Source organism: Chiloscyllium plagiosum, unplaced genomic scaffold (assembly GCF_037043375.1).
Source record: "Chiloscyllium plagiosum isolate Xiang-an unplaced genomic scaffold, Cpla_swu_hap1 HiC_scaffold_24, whole genome shotgun sequence".
NCBI lineage: Eukaryota > Metazoa > Chordata > Chondrichthyes > Orectolobiformes > Hemiscylliidae > Chiloscyllium > Chiloscyllium plagiosum.
In genome coordinates this window covers 30,881,812-30,909,229 of record NW_028270162.1, presented here as the reverse complement: position 1 = coordinate 30,909,229, position 27,418 = coordinate 30,881,812, and the positions used below count along the sequence as shown (strand labels likewise).

Below are 27,418 nucleotides of genomic sequence, written 5' to 3'. Positions count from 1 at the left end.
TGAGGCTGGCCATGTGCAGTCTTGGCAACTGCAAAGGTAGCTGTTCTTTGATTCCACCCTTGAACTAAAGCCTATATTTTTATGTGCTTATTCTAATTTGTATTTTTTATGCTATCATGTATTTACACTGCATGGAAACAACAGCCAGAAAATCTGTCCATCCTGTTAACTTCTAATTGTTTAACTTGGTTAATCTACAGTGTTTGCTAAATAGAAATTTGTGGTTAAGTAGGATAAGTAGAATTGATGTTTCTTCCTGACCTACTATACTGTCATGTTCCCTTGAAGAAAATATTAAATCAGATTCACAATTACCTTAAACATTGCTGGCACCATTTAATTCAATAACTAAACAAAAGTACAAAGTTGGGGTTCGTTCTGTTATTTGATGTTTGAAGCAGTTTCAATTGTCTAACTAAAAAGTATTTGCTTTAACCGGTCTTGGGTATGCTGTACATTGAGAAACTTGCAGAATAATCCTGCCAAAACTTTATTGCTTGTTGTAATAGAGAGCGATTGAAGCAAGTCATGTAGCTGCATTTAAGATGCAATTAAATAAACATGAGAGGAAGGGAATAGAGGGTTAGGATGATAGATGAAGAAAGAACTGAGGGAGACTGAAATGGAAAATAAACCCCAATGAAGATTGACTGAAATACATGGCCTTTTTCTAAATATTCTGCACAATCCTGTTTCTGTGCTATACATTCTATGTAATCCAGTGTCAGAGCATTGAGTTAACATAGTCTTAGGAAAATTAATGTTGCTTGTATTGAAACCAAAGTGATAGCTAAGGTAAGATATTGCACCAGGTAATATGGATTTCCATATTACCTGGTGCTAAAGGAATATTATGGAGTACAGGCGATTTTGTATTGCTCTTGCTTTACTGTTGTTTCAGAGAGCAACCTCCTGCTCTTTTTATTTTAGAATTACACGTTTATAAAATATCTTTATTGATAAAATATCTTGATTGCAGAAAAAGTGAAATGACAAGTAAATGCAGTAAGGGTAGAACTAATAGAAGTGAGCTGTGTTAGTCAAACAGGTTTTGAATTGCTTTTTGTAGACAGATAATTGATGAAGTGGAGGACTGAAGACTGCAATTGATAAACAAATGAAAGTAATGGTTAATGCAGAGCTAGAAATGTAGAAGGTATATGATAACAAAGATCTGAATGAAGTTGTAGGTGTAAGATGGCATAGAGTTGTGGACATGTTTGAATTCAAATCTTTTACTTACAATGTGTTGGCAAGCAGGAAGCAATGGAAGTTGGCAAATACAGGCTTGATAGAATAGTGAGATAGCATTGATAGCTCTATAAGCTGCGACACTGGATTGGCATTTTATGGACCACTCAACTTAATCCTATTTGGAACTGAGTGCACTAAGAAGAAGGAGAACTTTGAGTGGTGTAAATGAGGTTTTGTTGGAATATCTATGTTTATTATTCAAGAGCAAATACATTAAATACTGAGACATATAGTGCTTTGTAAATTGAAAAAAAAAGCAATACACTGGAAGAAATGAAATTAGGTGAGGGAGATTTTTTTCTCAGAACGACTTTGGAATGGCCACAGATTCAAAATTTAAGGCAGTATGCAAAAGTGATTCAAACCACAGTCGTGTATTCGGACAAATAACTGGAATAGTTAAATACAGTTCTACAAAGATAATGCTAATATGGACTAGGAATAACTGCTGTGGGTTATGATGGCATGTTGAAGTATCATAGATGGCAGTTTTATGGTGTCTGTTTTCTCCATAGCCGGTCCTGCCACATACAGCAGTCTGTCTCATTTGTGGAGAAGCAGGAAAGGAGGACACTGTGGAAGAAGAGGAGGAAAAGTTCAATTTTATGCTGATGGAATGCTCAATTTGTAATGAAATTGTGCATCCTGGCTGCTTAAAGGTAAAGCAGTTAAAGGTAATTCTTTCCCTTCATTTTTTAAAAGTACTGACCATTGCTGGAATACTTTTTTTAATATTTAAGCTGATTTCCAGCAGGTCATCAAATAGTTCTAAAGGAAAATTGGAGGAAAGTGTCATAAAAAGTGCGTATTGTCATCAGTGTGAAATAGAAGTCCATAGATGTATAAATATAAATAAATCTCCTTAGTGTATTGTCACTAAAGTGGGTGTTTTGTTAGTAATTAGTTTGTGATAAAACCTTATAACAGCTACTTACCTTGATATAGCACATTTAATGTAGACATTTATCCCAATGTCCATTGTCTTGGGTTTTTCTTAAACCTTATCTTTATCAATATATTTTGTTAGACTCCAGGGATACTGTGAAGCAGTGTGAGAACTGCAAGATTAAACCTAAAACACTGTTCTATCATGATTTATACTTACAGGTGCTTCTGCTATAACACAATTGACAAATTTAGGACACTTTCTAAAGCACAAACTTTAAAAGTATGAGTTGGCTGTAATTCGATTATATCGCCAGCGCTTTAAGCGCAGTTTCTAAAGCGCTGTTTTTCTATAATACGGGGTTGCACACAAACAAGAATTGCATTATAGAAGAACTACCTGTATTTGTAATTACTTAAACATTCATATTATGAAATTATTTAAAGTTATAGCTTTATTGTTTTGTAAAAGTGACAAAATATTTTTCACCTTTCAGTAAAACTTGGAGTTATCAGTTTATGTCCACAATTCAGTAGTGCAGCTGAGTGGTAGCAGATTAACCAGTCTCCACTAAGCCACTTAACATGAAAATAGAGGCAATTAATTAAAATTTGCTTGACGTCTCAGTTCTGGTCACCATTGTATTTCTGAGCACACTTTTAAAGTACATTTCAGCTATAAATGTTTCACATTTCCCAGTGAACTTGATTGTTACTCAGTCAAAATCCTGTAACTTTCTGTGTGACAGCAACATTTGGCTGTATAAGTAATTTTCTGGAATCGATAAGAGTGATCTGGACTTTATGATACTGACTCCGTCCCCCCCGATGAAGGGCTTATGCCCAGCATCAACTCTCCTGCTCCTCAGATGCTACCTGACCTGCTGCACTTTGCCAGCGCTACACCTTTCGACTCTGACTCTCCAGCATCTGCAGTCCTCACTTTCTCTCCTTCCCCCACACCTACTGACGTAATTAATTCAAAGTTGATCATTAAAAAGCTGTGAAGTAAGAGGCTCTCCAGCAAGATTTATGTGCACCATGTGAGATGGAAACACTTGTCTTCTATGCCTCGAACAGTAAACATTTCAGAAATATTGCGACTGTGAAATTAGTGCACTCTACCATATCTGAATAAGTGCAGTGCTGTAGCTTAAACCTGACTTCCAACACAATATTTTTGACTATAAAGAGCTGGATTGAGCACATGTTGTTACTGCTGAAAATTTGCCGTGATTTAAAGTTAGAGGAAATCTACACCTTTATACTGTTTACCCTGCCTTGTTTGAAATAAGGGACACATTCCATATGTGCCAATAGTGCAAAACAATATGGCTGATGACTGTAGTTCATGATTTGAAATATGTGCTATAATCAGAAATATTTTATTTACAGTGCTCTTGTTTATAAAGATTTTGCTAATTGTTTTCCATCCTGTTTTGTTTCTTCCCATTCCAAAACCTTGAAAAGTTCTGGAAAAAAGCAATCCGATTAACATGATCTTCATATAATATCAATGTACAAAACTCCTTATCAATTGTTAATTGTATTTTTAGTAAGAAATATTATTTTGTTCATCTGTGCTGCTGAAGAATTAGCAATTATCACAATTGACTTTTATTAATGACGTGAACTTCCTGCACTTGTTACTAGGTACAGGATGGTGATGGAGTTGTCAACGAAGAGCTTCCAAACTGCTGGGAATGTCCAAAGTGTAACCATGAGGGAAAGACAGGGAAAGTAAGTTTAATTAGAGTTTTCTGCCCGGCCTGTTATGACTGTAATTTAGTGAGTGGATTATTGTAGCCAGATCCTCATTTACTTTCAGCAGCTGTCACTTGATAATGACGAGGATTTGGAACTAAGGCTGATTCCTTCCCACTGCCTTAAATGGAATAATGGAAGACTGATCAGTGGCTTAACAAGAAGCCTAACTCGACCAGACTAATTATTCAAACTGTAGCTTTGATTGTTTCTTGATAAGCTGCAATAGCACGTGGTTATGTTTACAAAAGAGCATTTGAGGGAAGCACCCTTCACGTAGGGAAATATATTTTGAACGGTTTCATTTTTTTTACAAATTAACAGTTCTTTATATCTTAGCAGATAACTGACAGAAATTTCAATCAACATTAGCATGAAACAACTGATCCCCATCAAGTTTTATAGCTTTTTCTGAGGGAATCCTACATCAAATTTTACATGATATGATTCAACCAAGTTTTCAAATTTTATTTAAATGCTTTAGCAAATAACTTTATTTCATTTATGTACGCTCATAGATTGTTAATATTTAAATTTGACACTTATTTTTCTGCAATATTTGGTACATGATGGTGACTGTATGCTGGTGTCATAATGCATTATGGAATGTGGTGCATGACCGAGTTCCCTTGGGTTCAGGAGTCGGTTGCCCAGCTTGGTCTGGCCACAGGGTTAAATGCCTCAGAAACAAAGGTGATGAATAAATCTGTTTACAGGACAGCCTGTGTGTGTGAAATTCACTGCTGTTTGTTTTGGAGTGAGCTAAAGATCTGGACTCTGATTCTGTTTCAGCTAAATTGTGTGTGTTCTTTGGCACCTTATTGTTCTTAATCATGTGTGTCTAACTCATGCATTCTGTGAATACTTGCTGTGTCAGTCACTAGTTGACAGTAACTAGCTTAGCAAACAGAATGGAATTTGTACATATATTGAAGCTAAAGCAATGCATTATTTTGGCCACAAAATACACAATGAAATAAATCCAACAAGTTGATTGCCTGAGGATTGTGTGAATACGTAGACTTCCTTTCTTTCTGGGATAGTTTGTGCCAAATGACGTTTTTAAAAAGTATTTTTAATAAGGGTAGATTTGCAACAGGAATATATTTTTATTAATTGGCTGTGTTTTCAGGAGATTACTGAGTTACTTAGTTTTTGAGGTATCAGTAGGGAACAGCGAAGAACCAATTAATAATCCCTTGAATAATTCGATCAATCATCTGTTTTTATTGCACAATGTCAGGGATTTTGGGGTTTGCATATCATGTTCTACCAATTTTTCGGTGAAAATGAACAAACAGTTGTTCTAGTTACAAAATGCAAAAGGGATTGCTATTTTTCTTAAGTAGGGCTATCATTTTGCAATAACCAAATAAATCAAGTCCCATTCTTATTGTGTGGGCTTTCATTGGTGCTTTTGGATTGCATTCTGCATTTCGGCCTGCTTTTTCAAAATTTACCATCAGTGTCCTTGACTTTAGTTTTAGAAGGGCATTTTGAAATTCTTCCTTGCATAGTGATAATGTCATTGTGGGGTCATAAATAGGGGATTGTTCACATTGGAAACTGACTAACTGGAAGAAGTAGGATAATTATAATTAGTTTTAATAAGCTGAAAACTGAAGCTGAATTCATTAATGTAATTTCCCCACAAATCATTGCTCTCATACCTAATTGTTCAGTCTTTTTGGAAAGCGGCAGATGTATTTACATTTTGGCAAATACAGTAGTTGTTATACAATGCAGCATGCATTTGGTACTCCCAAGTCCAGCCCAGAGACTATAAGAGTGTGTTACCATTTATATGGAGCAAAAGAGCCCCAGTTATTGAATTTGTGAACTTTGTTGCAAGTCGAGGAAAAAAAGTGTTTGAAGAGGTTGTAGTCTGGACTTCAAAGACGATGTGCCCAGAATATGAAAGTGAATAATAAATCAGCACAGCCTGTTTAATTGTCTAATGATGTGATCTAAAAACATTGTTCCCTAATAACAATGTTTTGTATTGCATTTCCTTCAGTCCTGACCATCATAATTCTCAAGTAGGAGACTGACAATAGTTTTCTGATTTGGATCGCTATGATATGGAGTTGGGTTTCGTGGAACAAAAAATCATTCATGGTGATACAGGTTGTTCTGCTATAATGTGCGTTGCATTAACACGATTGACGGATTGGGGACACTTTCTACAGCACAAGCATTTAAAATGTGTGTTGGTTGTAACTCCATTACATTGTCAACACTTTAAGCGTTGTTTCTAAAGTGCGATTTTTCTATAATGAGGCGTTACACAAGAACGCAACCATCCTGTTATAGATGAGCCACCTGTATCTGCCAAAAGATCCAGAAGAACCATGTAATGCTAACCTTGGCTCTGCCATTGAGAAAACACAGTGAGGTTGGCAAAAATTGATTCGGCTTTTCAATTTCAATCCAGTCCATTTTCCACACAATGTTGTAAAAGGCCTGAATCACTGTAATTAGAAATATATTTAAATGCATTTCAGCTGTTCTGTCATTTCCATCCATTATATCAATGTGTACCATAGCATTGAGCAAATAGTCCACAATCTAAAGTGAATCAATGAGATATGGTGGACACTCCCAACAAAACTAGTCAGCTCTAAAAATAAAATAGAGAAGCTGTGGAAGGTTAAAACCAGAACAATTACAACTTGTTGGACATGCTCACATTGGCATCATTTTATTATGCAGTTATCAGAACTGGAAAATTTGCATTTTGTAACGACAAAATCTGTCATTACTGTAGTCCAAACAGAGTGAATGATCTGTCATTTGATCTAATCATGCATTTTTAGCTGATTCCTGATTAGGATCTCAGAATGATTATTGCATATACACCTCTCTTTAGTTTTGTAAAATAGAAACTTACAATGAAATGCATTAATATGTGAATTTTCATTCAATACTGATTTTTTTTTTGCACATAGCACAATAGATAGTATTCCTACATTCATTGTGCCACTAAATGAAAGAACAAATTTGAATTATGAAAAGGCAAACAAGATGTCTGATTGTACAATTATGTACATCATTGCGACATGGGAGGAGACCGTTTGGTGTGCCGAGTCTATGCCAGCTGTCTGTAAAGTAATCCAGTCAGCCCCACCTTCCACTGTATCCCATTGCCCTCCTCATAAGAAAATCCTTCTATGCCCAGGGTCAATTTAATGAACCTTCGTTAGACTGCCACATCATTAGCAGTATATCATTCTGCAATAAGTGGGCCAAAGCCCTTCACAGCATTTTAGCTATGGTGTAACTAGTATCTTGTATAATTCTAGCAATACTTCACTATTTTTATACTCCATTTTCTTTAAAATAGAAACCAATGTTCCATTTGTCTGCTGTTTACCCTCTAAGCTGAGATGTTTGCTTTTTGTGATTCGTGCACTAGGACTCCCAAACTCTCTGCTGCAGTTTTCTATAGTGTTTCTTCATGTAATAACATTTGGCTCCTCTATTCATCCTGCCAAAGTATGTAACCTCACATTTCACGTAATATTCCATCTGCCAAGTTTTTTGCCCAATTAACTTTTCTTTATCTCTCTGTAGATTGTCATCCTGGTCACTTGCCTTCCCATCTATTTTGTGTCATTTGCAAACTTGTATTCACTTTCTTCATTCAATACAATATATACTGTAGATAATTGCGGGCCCTAGCACTGATCCTTACAGCAGTCCACTAGTTACAGGTTGCTATTCTGAGAATGACCCCATATCCCAACTCTCTATCTTCACTTAGCTAATTGTTTATTTATGCTAATATGCTACCCCAGCACCATGAGCTGTTATTAAGGAACATTATGTGTGGTGCCTCATGGCACATCCTTTGGATATCCAAAGACATTACGCCTAGTGGCTCCCCTTCATGGAGTCCAACTTGTCCATACCAACCAAGTTTCCCAAGCTATCTGTCCTCATTTAGCACCCCAGTCCAGGAATGCTTCAATTGTAAAATGTTTCCTCCTTGATTTCACATCCTTTCATGGTCTCATCCTGTTGCAGTTAAGTAATCGTTTATAGCCTACAACCCGTGTGGGCTTGTTGGGCCGAAGGGCCTGTTTCCACACTCTAATCTAATCTAACCTAATCTAATCTAATCTAATCTCTGTGCACGTTTAATTGCAACCTCTTCCCATCATGAATTTATTCTGCCACTGGTGGCTCTGTGTCTTCAGCTTCCAAGGATCCAATTTCTGAAATTCCTGCTGCCAAACTCACCTCTGAGTCTTCACTCTTGTGCCTGTCACTAGGCCACAGGAAGTTAATCTGTCCCTGACCATGCTCTAATGTTGTTACAACATATTCAATTTGTACTGATCTCCCCTTCTTCAGGTCTCGTTACAACTTGTCAACCTTGTATTGATTCCTCCTTCCTCAAAACAAGTCTCCAAGTCTTGGGACTCTGAATACCCCTCCCCATTCCATTTTTCTAGCTATACATTAACCTACCTTCTCTAACTGCTCCTTTATTATCTACCATGTGACATTGGGTATGATCCAGATGTCCTGCTGTTCTACCTTTTCTCAGGCTTCAGGACCTCCAATTTTTTCCTTCCTGTGTCCATCCTTCCTTTCCAACATAAGTTACAACTTCTGGTGTTTACCTTCTCCTTCAGATCGAGACTCACTTTTGAAATGTATACATTCTATGAAGAATCTGCACTTATATGTATATGCAGATACTCAAGATATATAACATATAATAGTTTTTAAAAAATCATTTTAACTCCTATTAATTTCTACTTGTATGAAGTGTGATGAGCAGAGCAAGGTATTAAGCATAAACATTACAATGAAGCCCTAAGACATGAGATATAAAGTTGTATTTGTGTTTTTTCTTCTTCTGGTCTATAAGCAGAAAAGAGGGCCAGGGTTTAAGTATGCCTCCAACCTCCCGGGTTCACTATTGAAGGAGCAGAGGCAGAACAGAGAACACAAGGACTCTGCAGAAACAACAAAGAAAAAGGGAGACAGAGAGGAAAATTCCAAACGGAGGTCAGAGGAACATCCCAAGAAACGACCTGAAGAATCTGTTCCAAGAAGGAAATCTGAGGATGGGCTTGTGATGCGGAAGCGGAGAATTACTGATAGAAATTCTGAGCCAATTGCCAAAAAAAAGGTGCAACAAATAAAAGTTATACAACTGATTAGTGCAGATTCATTTACAAAGGATTTTAAAAAAATTAAATATGCCATTATTAAATAATCCTAATAGGCTTGAGCATAGATTTAATATTGTATATGGTTTTTTAAAAAATAGGGTTTACATTATAAGAAAAATTCAGAACTATTTCAAATAATATTTATTACTTTCAAAATTTGTGAGAAGCTTTTCAGTGAATAGTGGAGTAATTTCTGGTTCATTATGATCAGTAGTGATGAATTTTAGCTTCCCCCATTCATTGCCCCTCTCTACCATCCCTGCTCATCAGCATAACAAAGAAAACAGTTAATAATCACAATGCATATGCAGATACAGTCTACATTACGCCCATGATTATTGGTCTAAAAAGGTAAATACATTCTTCCGTCTTCAGATTAAAAATAAATCTCATATCATCTTGTGGCATAAACCGTGGGATTCATTCTTCCTTCAACGACTGACATCAAACCCTGTTTCTGACCCCAATTTATCCTTTTCTGTAAACCTCCACTGCAGGCTCCAGTAGAGTACTCCACTGTTCAAACTTTGATACGGTTCACTTGTTATGTTGCATATTCTGCTTCAATTTAATGCATATTCCAGGTATACATTTGAGGAAAGTAAATGTGCTACGTGGGGGAAGCATCAAAGCTGAGACCTCACTCACTACCCATGCTGTGCTCTTCTAAGAAGTCGATATTCTGATTTTTGATGCCATAACCTAGCAATGCTGAAAAAAAAAAGATAATTTTCTGACTTTTGCACCAGTCAACTCCACGTTGAAGATTAAATGTTGGAATTTACTGCTCTGTATGACTCATAATTAATTTATAGCTGTGCCAAGCAATTGGGGAAGATGAAATATGGAGCAATTGTTTAGTGATGAACACTCCAATAATATGCGTAACTTTCTAAATTCTTTTCTATTTTAAAGTCTAATTTCAAACCAACAATTGGAATATATGTGCCATAATGGCGAAACATTCTTCCTGTCTTTATTAAAAAAATGCCTAATCTGCAATGTATGTTTAGTGATTATACTACAATCTTTAGATTAGATTAGATTACTTACAGTGTGGAAACAGGCCCTTCGGCTCTTCAAGTCCACACCGACACGCCGAAGCGCAACCCACCCATACCCCTACCTTTACCGCTTACCTAACACTACAGGCAATTTAGCATGGCCAATTCACCTGACCTGCACATCTTTGGACTGTGGGAGGAAACCGGAGCACCCGGAGGAAACCCACGCAGACACGGGGAGAATGTGCAAACTCCACACAGTCAGTCGCCTGAGGCGGGAATTGAACCCGGGTCTCAGGTGCTGTGAGGCAGCAGTGCTAACCACTGTGCCACCGTGCCGCAACTTTAAGTTGCTGTTTTACAAAATATTCAATCAAATCTATAATTATCACTATTATAAAACCTGTTATTAAGAAGTCATTTGCAGAATATCCATGTCAAATATTAGTGAGCAAGTCCCTACCATGTTGGCAGGGAAACTGAGTAACTGAAAGACATTCACTCTGATTTAAGCAAATGACTGAATTGCTGAGAGCTGAAATAAACAGATTTTGGAAAAAGAACTTAAACACATATTTCTTACCAAAAAGACTTTGCTGCTTTGGATAATAGATCAAAATGACCTCTGCCATGACACTGACTCTGTCTGCCTTCTTTTGTTGCAGTTTAAAATTGGAAAGGAAGAGAAACTGTTGAGGAAGAAGGTATTTGATTTAAATTTTTAGAACATTTTCTCAAATTTCAAAGCCTTTTAAAATACGCTACTTTGCTCCTGTAACAGCTCAGTGCTCATTTGGAGCTTGGAATAGAGCAGCTAATACTGATTGTGATGAGTGGGAGCCCTGTGCCATCGATTGAATTCACTGTGAAACTCAACTCTCAAGGAGGTTTAATGCATTTCGTATTTGCGTGATGTGCATGTGCTAAGACTAACGAAACTAGGTTCATTTTACTTCAAGAAATTTCAAGGGAGATTTAGTTCAAGAGTTCAAAATTCTGATGGGTTCTAAAAGCCTCGCTAAGAGAGACTACTTCCACTAGATGAGCCAGATTACAGATAATTAACAAAAATAATTTTTATTCTATTCTGCAAAGTTACAGGCAGATGATGGCCCAGTGGTATTATCACTAGACTATTAATCCAGAAGCTCAGTTAATGTTCTGGGGACCTGGGTTCAAATCCTGCCACAGCAGATGGTAGAATTTGAATTCAGTTTAAAAAGAAATCTGGAATTAAGGATCTACTGAACACTTATGAAATCATTGTTGATTATCGGGAAAACCCCTCTCGCTAACTCATGTCCTTCAGGGAAGGAAATCTACTATCCTCACCTGGCTTGGCCTACATGTGACTCCAGACCCACAGCAATACGATTAACTCTCAGTTGCCCTCTGAAATGGCCTAGCAAGTCACTCAGTTGTATTAATTGCTACAAAATCTCCATGAAGAAATGAAATTAGATGGGCCACCTGGCTTGACCCAGGCACTGGGACAAACAACCCTGTCAGCCCTGCAAATTCGTCCTTAACCAATACCTGGGGTTAATGCCAAAATTGGGAGCGTGTGTCATACTCACGGAGCCATATCTTACAGACAATGTCCTAGATGTTACCATTCCCATCCCTGGATATGTCCTGTCTCAACAGCAGGACAGACCCAGCAAAGTTGGTGGCACAGTGATATACAGTCTGGAGGGGGTTGCCCTGGGAATCCTCAACGTTAACCCTTGGCCTCGTGAAATCTCATGCTTTTAGGTTAAACGTGGGCAAGGAAATGTCCTCCTGCTGATACCATGTATTGTCCTCCCTCGGCTGATGAATGTGTAATCCTCCATGTTGAACAACACTTGAAGCACTGAGGGTGCAAAATATACTCCTTGGGTATTTTCAGTGTCCATCTCCAATGGAGGGATCAATGATCAGGGATTTTTCCGCTAATCTCTTCTAAACCATCTGCCTTAAACCTATGTCCCTAATCATTGATCCCTCTACTACCGATGAAGCTGGTTGGGTCCTAAAGGATATAGTTACTAGATTGGGTCTGGAGCAATTGCTGAGGGAATTGGCAAGAGGGAAACTCATACTTGACCTCATCCAGCTGCAAATGCATTTGATCATGACAGTATTGGTAAGCATGACCACGAATGAATATATAGAAAAAGTTTTGATTTGGAATGCACTACTTTAAAAGATGATGCAAGCAGGTCAAATGGCAATTTTTAGAAATAGATAGGCTATATATTTGAAAATTAAAGTAATTGTCAGGAAATGGGGAAAGATCATGGGAGTGAGACTAATTGAATAGCACTTTGAATGAATAGCAGTCAAATATCAGCAGAGATGCCTAACTTGCATGCCCATGACCAAAATCATCATTCTCCACAGTCTTTGGCTAGCCTAATTATACATTCCAAACCTTTCCCTGCAGTCCTGTGTTCAATTAATTCTGGATAGATGAGAAATGAAACTTGGGATCCTCTGCTTTTTAAGCTACGTTACCATTTGCACATATTCCATTTTTCTTGTCTTTAATCTACAGATTTTTATGCTAGTTTTTTTTCTGTTGAAAAGAACTCTTGTAGAGAGTCACTGCAGCTTTTGATTTAAATTGTCTTGCTTCAAGTAAGACATTTATTGCATACCCTCAGTTTTTCTCAGAGTCATCATGTACTCAGATACAAAGTGATTGGTTCCCTTCTCTGAAGGATGATAGCAGGAGGTTTTGACAACAGTCTAGGAGCTTTCAGATACAAGCCTCTATTACCAGACTTCCTGAGCACAGTTTACTCAATGATTTTCCTGTGGTGTGTATTTGAATTCCTGACGTATATACACCACCATAAGCACAAAGTTACAATATCCTACACTCTTCTATATTCTATTCTGGCCCCAAATTCGATATGTTAGGATAAGATGAGCAACTTCAAACTTTTACTCATTGTGTATCTATTTTTTTTAACATTGTGTGTAGTGAAGGGTGAAGTACCAGGGAGGATATAACATAGAATCAAAAGTTCTGCAATTTTCAATCTAGAAAATCTACAAATGTTGTTTTAAAATACCTTTTTTTGGCAGTCCCCTCACTGTTCTTTGCTTTTCTACAAGATTACGCTAAGTTATGTTGCTCATGTAATGTTTTTTCTAATTTCTAGTGACTGAGGCATCCTGCTGTTTTTTTAGGCATTACTGTGTAGCTTGAGGAGTCATTTTCTTTCCATTTTACGAGCTTGAGTATTAAGATTATTCTCAACAATGGAGTGTTTTTAAGGTGATAAAAATATAAGAATAACGGCTAATAACTGACGTAAACATCCTATTCAATTTAAACTTGAACTTGACCATGGTGTTTTAATGATAAGCTTGCAAATCCGATCACGTTCAACTGCTGCTCAGCATGTCTTTCTACATTGGAACTATTACTCATCGATTGCCCCTAGATTATAAATCTCGCAGCAAATGACAAGAATTCAGCTGCTGTTCATCATTTGTATCTTCCCATGGTTTATCTTCCTCCCGAAGACAGAAGTTTAAATGTAAAAGTCTATTGCTTTCTTGCAATGAATTTTCTTTTTGGCTTATATGACGATACTATTTTGGAAATAGTTAATTTATGTGCAATATCTTCCATTCATAATTCACAGTAATCATTGGTTTGGATCATTGCTTGGCAGGAGAAGATTAAGTACAGAGGAATCTCGATTATCTGGCATTCAATTTTCCAAATTTCTGATTATCCGGCAAGTTCGCAAGGTCCCAATGCACGGCTAAATTGTTATCTGGCATTCAGTTATCTGGAATTTGAATAACCAAATGAAATACTCCCTACCCGTGTCCTTCGGATAATCGAGGTTCCTCTGTTTATGTATCTAGTTAGACTGTATTTTCAGTTCTCTGTTACAATCTGTTAGCAAACAGTTCCTTCCCTGTCACTGGGTCAAATTCCTGGCACTCACCCCCTAACAGCATAATGGGTATATCTACCCCAAATGCAGTCCTTCCACGAGGCAACTCACCACAATCTTCTCAAGCTCAACCAGGGATGAACAGTAAATGATTTCCCTGTCAGCAAAACACAGCGCACGTGCCCTGATTTACTTTTTTAAAATGTTGCGAAGTTCCAATAACAGAATCGTATTGGAACTCATGCCAGGGGTTATTAGAGCTTCACTGAGTTAGAAGGTTGTCAGCTCAAGTTCCACTGTAAGACTTCAGCGCAAGAAAACCAGTGCTGAGGAAGCCTTGTACTGTTGGAGGTGTTGTCTTTCAGATAAACTGCTAAATTGAAACCGAGTCTTCCTCTTCAAATGGATATAAAAGATCTTATGGCACTTTTGGGAGTTGTCCCTTGTGTCTGGCAATATTTATCCCAAAATCAATGTGGCAAAAGCACGTTTATTGCTGTTTTATTGCTGTTTGTTTGTGAGAGTCTGCTGCACACACACAGGCTATCACATATAATAATGCGTACATTTTCCAGTGCTCCATTGGCTATAAAATTGGATGTGTGCTGAGCAAGAAAGCAACAGTAACAATGCAAGCCTGTCTTTTTATATTATTGTGCATAGATGTTTCAGCATGTTACTTGAAATGTTAAGCGCATTAATTTGAATGTTTCATGCACTTCATTTTTCTATTCAATAGAAAAAATCCTTGCAGCCAAGTGAAGATCACCCAACAATTGTCAAAACATTGCGAACTATCAAGCAGGAGCCTGAAGATGATCCACCAGAGACACCTCAGAAAACAAAGGAGAGTGACCAGTCTAGGTCAAGCTCTCCAAGAGCTGGTCCCAGTACTGAAAGTGCAGAGGCCAAAGAAAAGAAAAGTGAGAGGTTTAAAGAGAAACGCAAGAAGCGATTGCACAATAAAGAACTTAGTAAAGAACTAAGCAAAGAACTCAATCAAGAGATTCATAAAACTGAGACCAGCCTGGCAAATGAGAATCATCAACCAATTAAATCTGAAGGAGAGGGTGAAAAAGTAGAGAAGCCTAAACGACTGCCGGCAAGCAGTGAAAGACTTCACAGATTAAGCAAAGGATTAAATGGGACTCCTAGGCTTAGGCATCACCTTACCACGAGCTTGAGGCGGGCTCCCAGGGTTATCACTAGACCCCCACCCTCTGTGTCACCAACTAAGTCCATTCAAATGGAGAGACATGTTGTGCGGCCTCCCCCTGTCAGCCCACCCCCAGACTCTCTGCCCCTTGATGATGGTGAAGACCATGTCATGCAACGAGAAGTGTGGATGGCTGTGTTTGGCTACCTCAGTCGAAAAGATTTATGCATTTGCATGAGAGTCTGTAAAACCTGGAACAGATGGTAAGCATTTTATTTCCTATTGCTGTTCATAAAGTTCTGATGAAGAGTCATATTTGATTCAAAATGTTAACTCTTTCACTTTCCACTTCTTCCAGAGCTGCTGGGTTTTCCAGCATTGTTTGAGTTTGTTTGATTTCCAGAATCTGTAACATTTGCTTATATTTATTTCCTTATTATCTGAAATGCAGGGGAACAAATACTTTGTGCAGAATTTTAGTTATATTTCTCTGCCTTGCAAGTTTATTTCAAGCTGTAAAGTTGCACATTGTAAACCCATTGAAATATTATCTATTATACAATATTTAAAACCCTGATGACTTTCACTGGTCTACCCCATCAATGCTAATTCAGTAATAGTTGGTGTAGACCACTTTCATTTTTCTCCAAAGCGCTTTGGCTGCTTTAATAGATTTTGGATTAATTGAACTTGGACTGAAAGTAGGCAACTAATATATTAGTTGAAGGTGAGGACTACAGATGCTGGTGGTTAGAGTCGAGAGTGTGGTTCTGGAAAAGCAAGCAAGTCAGGCAGCATCCGAGGAGCAGGAGAATCAACGACAGGAATGAGTCAGGGAGCCTTGCGGGTGGAGAGATAAATGGGAGGGGGAGGTCAGGCTGGCGGGAAGGTAATTGAGAGCGCAATAGGTGGATGGAGGTGGGGGTAAAGGTGATAGGTCGGAGGGGAAAGTGGAACGGACAGGTAGGACAGGTCGTGAGGGCGGTGCTGAGCTGGAAGGTTGGAACTGGGATACGGTGGAGGGAGGGGAAATGAGGAAACTAGTGAAATCCACATTATTGCTATGGGGTGGAGGGACCCGAGGTGGAAGATGAGGCATTCTTCCTGCAGGTGTCAGATGGTAAGGTAGTGGCAATGGAGGAGGCCCAGGCCCTGCATGTCCTCGGTGGAATGGGAGGGGGAGTTGTAGTATTCTGCCACAGGGCAGTGGGGTTGATTGGTGCGGGTGTTCTGAAATGTTCTCTGAAGCGCTCTGCGAGAAGGCGTCCTGTCTCCTCAATGTAGAGGAGACCACTTCAGGAGCAACGGATACAATAAATCACACGTGTGGAAGTGCAAGTGAAACTTTGCTGGATGTGGAAGCCTTTGGGGCCTTGGACGGAGGTGAAGAGGGAGGTGTGGGCACAGGTTTTGCAATTCCTGTGGTGGTAAAGGAAGGTGTCGGGAGGGGAGGGTGGGTTGTTGGAGGTGGGGGGAGAGAGTGTGGACCTGATGAGGTAGTCACTGAAGGAATGGTCTTTATGAAAAGCGGAAAGGGATGGGGAGGGTGGTGGGGTCTGTTTGTAGGTGGCAGAAATGGCGGAGGATGATGCGTTGTTACGAAGGTTGGTGGGGTGGAAGGCGAGGATCATGGGGGTTCTCTCCTTGTTGTGGTTGAAGGGATGGGGTTCAAGGGCAGAGGTGCAGCAAGTGGATGAGATACGTTGGAGGGCATTTTCAACCACGTGGGAGGGGCAATTGCGGTCTTTAAAGGAGGCCATCTGGTGTGTTCTATGGTGAAACTGGTCCTCCTGGGAGCAGGTGCGGCAGAGGTGGAGGAATTGGGAATACGGGAGAGCATTTTTACAGGAGGCAGGGTGGAGGAGGTGTAATACAAATAACTGTGGGAGTTGGTGGGTTTGCAAAAAATGTCAGTGTTGAGTTGGTCACCATTGTTGGAGATGGAGAGGTCCAGGAGGGGGAGGGAGGTGTCTGAGATGGTCCAGGTGAATTTAAGGTCGGGGTGGAATGTGTTGGTGAAGTTGATGAACTGTTCAACCTCCTCGCGTGAGCACGAGGTGGCGCCGATGCAGTCATCAATGTAGTGGAGGAAGAGGTGGGGAGTGGTGCCGGTGTAACTACTGACTGTTCCACATAGCTGACAAATAGACAGGCATACCTGGGGCCCATGTGGGTGTCCAGGGCTCCCCATTTCATCTGGAGGAAGTGGGAGTATTGGAAGGAGAAATTATTGAGGGTGAGGACCAGTTCAGCCAACTGAATGAGAGTGTCAGTGGAAGGGTACTGGTGGGGACGTTGAGAGAGGAAGAAACGGAGTACTTGGAGGCTTTGTCATGGCAGATGGAGGTGTAGAGGGATTGGATGTCCAGTGTGAAGATGAGGCATTGGGGTCCAAGGAAACTGAAGTCTTGGAGGAGGTGGAGGGTGTGCGTGGTGTCCCCGAACGTATGTGGGGAGTTCCTGGACCACAGTATCGAGGTAGGTGGAGATGAGTTCGGTGGGGCAGGAGCAGGCTGAGACAATGGGTTGGCCGGGGTGGTCAGGCTTGTGGATCTTGGGAAGGCGGTAGAATCAGGCGGTGAGAGGTTCCCGCACTATGAGGTTGGAAACTGAGTGGGAGATCTCCTGAGGTGATGAGGTTGTGTATGGTCGAGGAGATAATGGTTTGGTGATGGGAGGTGAGGTCGTCGGTGAGATCCCGTGCCGTGCGGCTGCAGGACCCCGCGCTGTCCCGCTGATTCAGCTATGGTACAAACCTTTCTCCATGTAAACATTTAGTGTTTCTGTTCTTCCTGCTGATATATATAACCCTATTTCACCTTTTCCCAACATTCTATTTCATCTGCTAAGCAGTTACCCACTTAAGCTATCTATATCACTCTGTATACACTTGTGTCAGCTTGATTACTTGCTTCCTACCTATTTTGTGTCATCTGAAAACTTGGTAATAATACATTCACTTCTGTCATCCAAATCATTACGATATGTTATAAATAATCATGGTCTCTGCACTGATCCTTTTGGTCCTTCTAGTTACAAGTTGCATCTTGAAAATATAGCTTTATCTCAACTCTCTTCTATTAGTTAGTGAATCCTTTAGCCTTGCTAGTGTACTACCCCGAACACCAAAGTCCCTTCTGAAGTAGAATTGTGTGAGGTACCTTATCAAATGCCTTATGGAAATCAAAATATAGTCCATCTACTGGTTCCCTTTTATCTACCCTGCTTGATACCTCCTCAAAGAACTGGAATAAATTCATTAGGTATGATTTCCTCTTCATGTTGCCTTACTAACTCTGCTTTTTAATATTGTTATTCTCTATCATCTATATTATATCTTAGCACAGAGTATATTTGTGAGGAAAAGAAAATAAAGTTGACGATAGTTACGAGAAGTTTTGTTTTAATTTCCACAGTCTTATGCTGTCACCAAATAATGTAACCAGATCAACCTATGTTATTTTATGGTAATTAACATGAAAAGATTCTGTTTAAAAGTTTGTTACTGTACAAAGGGGCATGCTGCCAAGGCTTTTTGTTTCTCACACATCAGTTCAGATTCACAAGAATGGTAACTCTCCAAAGGAATAACAATTTATGCTGCACAAGAAAAGGATCTTGCTTGTTTGGCAAGTCGACTCTGGTCAAAGTGTCACCAATCAATTATTTCCAAGCTTTAGTTTACGTTCTAATCAGGCAAGTCAACTCTGGTTGCAATGTTGGCACAGGAAATGCCCTGGAGTGTTGTCTTCAAATCTTTGCTTCATTGATAAGAGTGAAGTTCCTCGATATTTTATTTTCCTTGTACACCTTCATGGGCTGCATCCCAAGCTCAAATTTGCCTTAGAAATAACAGACTCTAATGAACTGCATTTTCTTGACATGATAGTTGAAAATTCTACGAATGGGTTCTCTACTCCTATCTGCCAAAAGCCTATTGTTACGTGTTAATATACCTGTTGACCATAAGATCATAAGACATAGGAGTGGAAGTAAGGCCATTCGGCCCATCGAGTCCACTCCGCCGTTCAATCATGGCTGATGCGCATTTCAGCTCCACTTACCAGCGTTCTCCCCGTAGCCCTTAATTCCTCTAGACAACAAGAATCTATCAATCTCGGCCTTGAAGACATTTAGCATCCCGGCTTCCACTGCACTCCGTGGCAATGAATTCCACAGGCCCACCACTCTCTGGCTGAAGAAATGTCTCTGCATTTCTGTTCTGAAATGACCCCCTCTAATTCTAAGGCTGTGTCCACGGGTCCTAGTCTCCTCGTTTAACGGAAACAATTTCCTAGCATCCACCTTTTCCAAGCCATGTATTATTTTGTACATCTCTATTAAGTCTCCCCTTAATCTTCTAAACTCCAATGAATACAATCCCAGTATCCTCAGCCGTTCCTCATATGTTAGACCTGTCATTCCAGGGATCATCCGTGTGAATCTCCGCTGGACACGTTCCAGTGCCAGTATGTCCTTCCTGAGGTGTGGGGACCAAAACTGGACACAGTACTCCAAATGGGGGCTAACCAGAGGTTTATAAAGTCTTAGTAGTGCATCTCTGCTTTTATATTCCAACCCTCTTGAGATAAGAGACAACATTGCATTCGCTTTCTTAATCACGGACTCAACCTGCATGTTTACCTTTAGAGAATCCTCGACTAGCACTCCAAGATCCCTTTGTGCTTTGGCTTTATTAATTTTCTCACAATTTAGAAAGTAGTCTATGCTTTTATTCTTTTTGCTAAAGTGCAAGACCTCGCACTTGCTCACGTTAAATTCCATCAACCATTTTCTGGACCACTCTCCCAACCTGTCTAGATCCTTCTGTAGCCTCCCCACTTCCTCAGTACTACCTGCCTGTCCACCTAACTTCGTATCATCGGCAAACTTCGCTAGAATGCCCCCGGTTCCCTCATCCAAATCATTAATATATAATGCGAACAGCTGTGGCCCCAGCACCGAACCCTGCGGGACAACGCTCGTCACCGGCTGCCATTCTGAAAAGGAACCTTTTATCCCAACTCTCTGCCTTCTGTTAGACAGCCAATCCTCAATCCATCCCAGCAGCTCACCTCGAACACCAGGGGCCCTCACCTTGCTCAGCAGCCTCCCGTGTGGCACTTTATCAAAGGCCTTTTGAAAGTCTAGATAGACCACATCCACTGGGTTTCCCTTGTCTAACCTACTTGTTACCTCTTCAAAAAATTCCAACAGGTTTGTCAGGCATGACCTCCCTTTACTAAATCCATGTTGACTTGTTCTAATCAGACTCTGCTCTTCCAAGAATTTAGAAACCTCATCCTTAATGATGGATTCTAGAATTTTACCAACAACCGAGGTTAAGCTGATTGGCCTATAATTTTCCATCTTTTGCCTTGATCCTTTCTTGAACAAGGGGGTTACAACAGCCATCTTCCAATCATCCGGGACCTTTCCTGACTCCAGTGACTCTTGAAAGATCTCAACCAATGCCTCTGCTATTTCCTCAGCCACCTCTCTCAGAACTCTAGGGTGTATCCCATCGGGGCCAGGAGATTTATCAATTTTAAGACTTTTTAACTTTTCTAGCAATATCTCTTTTGTAATGGCAACCATACTCAACTCAGCCCCGTGACACCCTTTAATTTTTGGGATATTGCTCATGTCTTCCACTGTGAAAACTGACGCAAAGTACTTGTTAAGTTCTCCTGCTATTTCCTTATCTCCCATCACTAGGCTTCCTGCATCAGTTTGAAGTGGCCCAATGTCTACTTTTGCCTGTTGTTTGTTTCTTATGTACTGAAAGAAACTTTTACTATTATTTCTATTGGGATCCATATAGCTCTATGCAACAAGATTAGCCTTATGAGCAACCTCATAAATAGGACCATAAGCTTTTGCTCATTGTACAGGTTTGTTACCAAATCGATGCATCAAGTCAGATAGTGGATGGATCACATCATTGCTTACTATATATCGCCCAAAAGAATGGATCCAGTGTGTCACTTTCAGAGAAATGGGGAAAGTTAGTCATTTTTCACTGCTATTAACAGGATGTCATCAAGTCAGAGGATGTTCTGTCTGCCACACAAGTAAATACAGTAGTGTAGAAATTTCAGTACTGCTATGATGTCAAGTATGTAGGCTGAACTTCTCAATGACTGATGAATCATACCATTGGTTGTTTGCATCAGGCAGATTCTGAATGTTACTCAATCAAGCCAGGCTTGCAAAGCTCAGAACATAGCATCTAACTAGGTTTGATTCCATGATTGAGCAGGACTTGCTGAACCAACCTGACTGCACTAAGAAATACACAAACAAACAGTTCAAGATTATTGGTCAGGCTTGCAATGGGGCTAACAGGTTGGCTGGAAATTTGCATATCTTAACATGTGGAATCCTGTCTGTCCTCTAGAAGTAAAATGAACACTTCCAGGCATTGTGTCTTTTATTTTTAAAACTAAACAAAGGATTGGACAACAGTTTCTTGGGGTAATTCCCGTGAGAACATCTTGACCAATCAGAATCAACTTGCCTGGTTTAAATTTCAGCAAAAACGTGGAAAAAACCATTGTTTGGTTAAGACATTGCCATGAACAAAGCACCAATTAGCTCCCTTGTGCAGTATGAATTGTTCATTTTAAAATTTGGTATTTTTGTGATTCTGCCCTGATGACTTCAACAAGGTGGTCACTTTCTCCAGCAATTCACAAGTTCTATAATATCAAGCAACTGGTTCCATTGTTAAACTTTACCTTCCCAGGTGCTGTGACAAGAGGCTTTGGACCAAGATTGATTTAAACCGGTGTAAATCGATCACACCTCTTATGCTCAGTGGCATCATTAGGAGGCAGCCTGTAACCCTTGACCTGAGCTGGACAAATATATCGAAAAAGCAGTTAACTTGGCTTATCAACAGATTGCCAGGTGGGTGTCTGAAATGCCAATACACTAATAGCAAAAGCATTACAATGAGTTGGATATGTTGAACCAGTCAGACTATGCACCTAAGTTTACATACACTTCACTGAATATGTAAATAAGCATTTCCACAGGTTCTACCCAAAACTGCATCTTGAATATGTCACCCATAATTCTGAAGAATAAGTTTATTGCATCATTTTTTATTTGGGCTGGTTTTCATTTTATTTCAAGACTGTCCAAATAAGCAGAACTATTGAATGGAAATGTGTGTTTTCTCAATGATAATTGGGATTATGGTGTAACATTAGTAATCAATATTAATTTATCATTTAGCTCTATTTGCACACCACCCTACAAAAGAAGTTTCCAAGGAAATAAACTGAGAAATGGGAATTGTTCAGGGTCAGATCCTTTCTCAAAGATCTTTCTTGTCTGTGGGGAATGGAATTATAAAAATAATCTAACTTGCTTGCCATAGTACTGTGAAATGGAATGTTATTCCATAGTGATAGGTTTGGCTGACAACCTCAGAACACCCAGCGATCAGGATGTAATCAGGAATACAAGTATAACAAGAGGATTTACCACGATAAAAGTTAACAAATATGGTTGACATTTAGTGCAGGGAGGTGCCTTTTGGTTAGATTAGATTAGATGATCAGATTTCCTACAATATGGAAACAGGCTGTTTGGCCCAACAGGTCCACACTGAACCTCTGAAGAATAATCCACCCAGACCCATTCCCCATTCCTGTATTTACCCCTGACTAATGCGCCTATCACTATGGGCAATTAGCATGGTCGGTGCACATCTTTTGGAATCCAGAGCACCTGGAGGAAATCCACACAGACACCAGGAGGCGGGAGTCGAACCTGCAAACTCCACACAGACAGTTGCCCAAGGCCGGAATCGAACCTGCGTCCCTGGCACTGTGAGGCAGCAGTGCTAGCCACTGTGCTGCTTTGTTGTAGTTAATATTAGGAAAAAAAAATCAATAATGTTTTCTGATTATTATAAATATATTTTCTACTGAATACTATTCTTGCTTTTGTTTTCTGGCCAATAATTTAGTCTGGTTATTGTCAGCCTGACCTGTAAGTATAATTCTCCCACCTTCACAATTTGGGAAGATCACCTGATTGGCACCTGGTTTAATCCAGAAGTTCAGATCTCACAATGTTTTACCTTGGACCAGGTTATAGTCCAACAGATTTAATTGAAATCACAAGCTTGCCTCAGGTGAAGGAGCAGAGCTTTGATGCTTTCATATCTTTCATAGCCAGTGTTGGCTTCCAAAGAAAATTGTTTTTGACTTTACATTCATTAACATTTACAGTTTTCTAACTAATTCAAAGCAATGTTGCAGTGAACGTAGCATAGCAATAGCTTAAATCTGTTTAAGAACATGAAAAAAATGGGAGCAGGAGTAGACCATTTGACTCTTTGTGTCAGCTCTACATTCGGTACAATCATAGTTGATTTTCTACCTCAATTCCATTTTCTAGTCCACTGACTAGATGGCAGCACCACTATACCTCTGAGATAAACAGTTCCTAAGATTCACACTTCTCTGATTGAAAACAATACATTACCATTCACTGACTAAGCTGGTTGGGCCCTGTAGGACACAATGGGGCAGAGGCAGATAGTGAGATAACTGATGTGAAGGAGAGGAAAATCTGTCCAAGTGATTTACTGCCATAGATGTACCTGTCCATGACCACATTGATAGAATCACTACCATACAGTCTTTGTGGAAATGCAGTCCTTTGTTCACACTGACAACGCAAGTCACAGAAGGATAAGGGTATCTGCAAAATTCCACTAAAATTGCAGACCATCCTGACTATAACCACTTTCCTCTTGCTGTCAGGTCAAAATCCTGGAACACCCTCCGTATAACTGCACTGTAAGGAGAATCTTCACACACTGCGGAGGTTCAAGAGGCAACTCACTACCTATAACTGCACCACATTCTCTAACTGCACTGTAGGAGAACCTTCACACACTGACCTGCGGTGGTTCAAGAGGCAACTCACCAGCTTCTTGAGGATGATTAGGAATGTGCAATAACACTTTGCCATGAACGAATACATGAACGCTCTTCTCCCCTTACTGATTTTTATTAATCACTTCCTTTTGAAGCCTGTACTTTGCGTAGGAGTTTTCTTTTCCCCTTTTCTTATCCAAATATACTCTTAACTGTGAAAATAAAAGTGCTTTCAGCCAGAAAAATGCTGCAAGGATCTTCAGCTGTACAGAAATGGAAGTGTTACAGTTGGCAAAGAATAGGGTTTTTTATTAAGTGGAATGAGTTTGGACAATACCTTTTCGGTAGGTAAGATGGGGAAAAGATTTATTTGTTATAGACGAATATGTGAGTAAATGAATGAGACTATCTAACGAACGTAGGAGTGAAAGTGCTTTATATTCTACCTTGTTGATTGTGCTGGAACCTTGGTATAAGATCAAGAAATAATGTTAATGCGGAGGCTCTATTGGCAGTACAGATTGCTTTCTGAATTTGTCATCACTCCTTCTTTAATGGCAAATAACTGTAAACTCGCATAACTTGTGTATTGCCAGGACTAGGGCTCTGATCAAGCCAGCACTATTACTCATTCCTGTACATTTTTGTCGTCAGATGTCTTGTGCTGCCTTCATTTTGTCATGTCAGATTTGTATTTAACAGATATGGTTTGCATCCTTGCACAGTGTGGAATTTGGTGTGGATAATATGGCTTTTGTTCCATACTGGCCAATGTCATGACATTGAGATTGAATCAAGTCCAAGATTTTTTGTGTAGTTGCAGGGTGGTCTCTGAGCTAATTAGGATATTTGAGTGTAATCCGTTTTTTAAGTGCTTGTGCTGCCTCAGGAAGGTATGCAGTGCTTGATTGCCTTGGCACCATTTGTGGAGCAGGAGTCAAATTACAGTGTTGATTGGCAAACACTTGCAGATTGTCATGCTGCTATTCTTGTTTGGGTTTGGACAATAAATAGCATTGTTTCGACAATGCCAATGATAGTTTCTTTACCAGAAAATAAAACTGCAAATCCTAAAAAGACTTTTGTATTTGTGTATAGCAATGTTGCGTTGTGCCATTGATTGACATGTTGTGGACTTTGACAATGAATTCCCAAAACATGCCAATAGACCTGGTTGCTTCCGAGAAAGAGAGGGAAAAGGCAAATTAAAGTTCATCTGAATAGGTGCTACATTTTACATTTGAATGTGATCCCAAAGCAATGACACGGGAGTTTCTCTATTATGCCAAAGAGAAAAGGGGCAAGATCAGCATTATCCAAGTTTCTGTCGGCAATATGAATGATAGGCAGGTGATAGATTTACTCCAGTCATTTTCATGAAAAGATGTGTCATAATCCTGACTTTGGCTAGAATATTGTGAATTTGTTTCCTAAACACTCTGTTGTCTCATTCGATATGAATTGCTGAAATACTCCCAAATCACCCTGTGTACCAAGGTGTTAAGATTTACATGTTAAATATACTCTTACTTTTTAAAAAACACTTGTTTCTGATGAGATGGGTGACTCTGAGACATATTTTGGTTCATAAAAGATCAGAGTCAGAGTATGCTTGTTTCTATGTTAATTTAAAATCCTGCATTTTTAACTTCAATGGAAATTTAAAGCCCTTTTGTATCTTCCAGAAAAATCAAACACTTTGGTCATTTTTTCTTAACATATTTTGATCAATGGAGGAAAATATACGTTGTTAACAACAGTGTAGACAAGTGTATCAGAACTTTGCTTAAAGACATCTAATGCAGAGGGAAAAGGAAATATTGCTCAAGTTGCTACTTCTGACAGGCAGTGCAAAAAGATTAAAGGCAACGATTTCAACATTGAGATTGCTTGATTCCTTGTTGGGTGACAGCTATGTGATATCCAGTGATAGCATGTCTCTCCACCTGGTGACAAGTACATAAGTGGGGCAGATGTGAATAAACTACATCAGCATCTTTTAATATGAAAACACAATATTAGCATGAGGCAGTGGAACTTCTAGGTTGCTGACCACCATTCACACGACTGAAACATTAGGGCAGCTGCTACTTGATTTGATGAGGTTACATAATTCATAGTTGTTTTATTCTTAAAAAATTTTATTAGGTTACTACCAGTACATGAGCACATTCAGCTCCTTTGTGGGAATAAGCCAGTGAGTTTGGTGTTTCTTTTGTAGTTGTTCTTGTCATGTTTTGTGATTCCTGTGTTAATCATTTATAGTTTTTAAAAGATTTATATTAATTTCTTCAACACAGCCTTTCAGCACATTACATTCAAACTGCTGTCAAGCTGGTTCGTTCAACTTTGTATTCCCCTTTTCAGGTCTTAAAGACTTGGTTGTTTCAGGCTGCTCCTGGGCAGCAATCTCTGCACTTTGCAGCTCTAGTTGTCCATTGCTGAGAACTATGGATCTTAGATGGGTGGAAGGATTAAAAGATGCCCAAATGAGAGATTTGCTTTCTCCTCCAACAGACAACAGACCAGGTAGGAAATCTTTATAACTTGCTATGTTTTAAGCTATACTGCATCTCGTCACTTAGTTTTTTTGTGTTAATTAAAACCCATTAATTGTACCTCATCCTTTGTGCTATGTATGATTCCAGTCAACGAATAAGCCCCCCCTTCATCACTACCTCTCCATCTCCCTCTGACAGTGATTTTATTAGGGCTCCTTGATGTCACATTCAGTCAAATGCTGTCTTGATATCAAGGAGGGTCACTCTCACCTTCTCTCTAGAATGCAGTTTGTTTATCCATATTTGGACAAAGCTGTGATGAGGTGTGGAGTTGAGCAATCTCCGCAGAGCCCATCCTGAATATGAGGAGAGGTTTTGGTGAGTAAGTGTCACATGCCCTACATTTTATGGATAAGACATACGTGAGTAATGTTACAGTTTGTCAGGTAGATATCATTGTTGTAGCTATGTTGGGATAGCTTGGCTAGTTCCAGAGCATACCCATCAAGTGTTTGGCTGATAAGTTGTCAGTTCCATGCTGCTGATCTAGTCTATATGACTGTTTCTTTATATCAATGGAGTAAATCTAATTGTTGGAGAAGCCAGTTAATGAAGAGCTGGGAAAGAGTCTGAGATGAATCATCCACTGCAGCATTCCACTACATGACCATCAGTTTCAAATGTTGTTCCAAAAGTTTTTGTGGATTGCCTGATTGCTGGCATGTCCATGTTTCAAGTTGACGTGGCTTGGAGGAGGCTTGATTTCTTACATCAAGCACAGAAAACTCACAACATGTGTAGTTCAAAATTAAATTGATATTCAGGTTATAATCCACGTGCTTCCATTCTTAAGTCAAAATGCCTAC

The 27,418-nt window shown here is 39.5% G+C and overlaps 1 protein-coding gene across 8 annotated transcripts in view; it reads left to right on the top strand.

Moving 5' to 3' along the window:
- Window positions 1-27,418, top strand: part of kdm2bb (lysine (K)-specific demethylase 2Bb) — a 199,248-nt gene that overhangs the window by 163,173 nt on the left and 8,657 nt on the right. For 6 of the 8 annotated variants that reach the window (XM_088000040.1, XM_088000039.1, XM_088000043.1 and 3 more), the window contains 7 exons: window positions 1,770-1,928; window positions 3,793-3,881; window positions 8,776-9,046; window positions 10,759-10,797; window positions 14,735-15,414; window positions 21,900-22,063; window positions 26,419-26,580. In XM_088000040.1, the coding sequence (XP_087856166.1) occupies window positions 1,770-1,928; window positions 3,793-3,881; window positions 8,776-9,046; window positions 10,759-10,797; window positions 14,735-15,414; window positions 21,900-22,063; window positions 26,419-26,580 (1,564 nt within the window). The remainder of the gene's footprint in view (window positions 1-1,769; window positions 1,929-3,792; window positions 3,882-8,775; window positions 9,047-10,758; window positions 10,798-14,734; window positions 15,415-21,899; window positions 22,064-26,418; window positions 26,581-27,418) is intronic. The other 2 variants (XM_043715722.2, XM_088000041.1) reach the window with 2 other exon arrangements.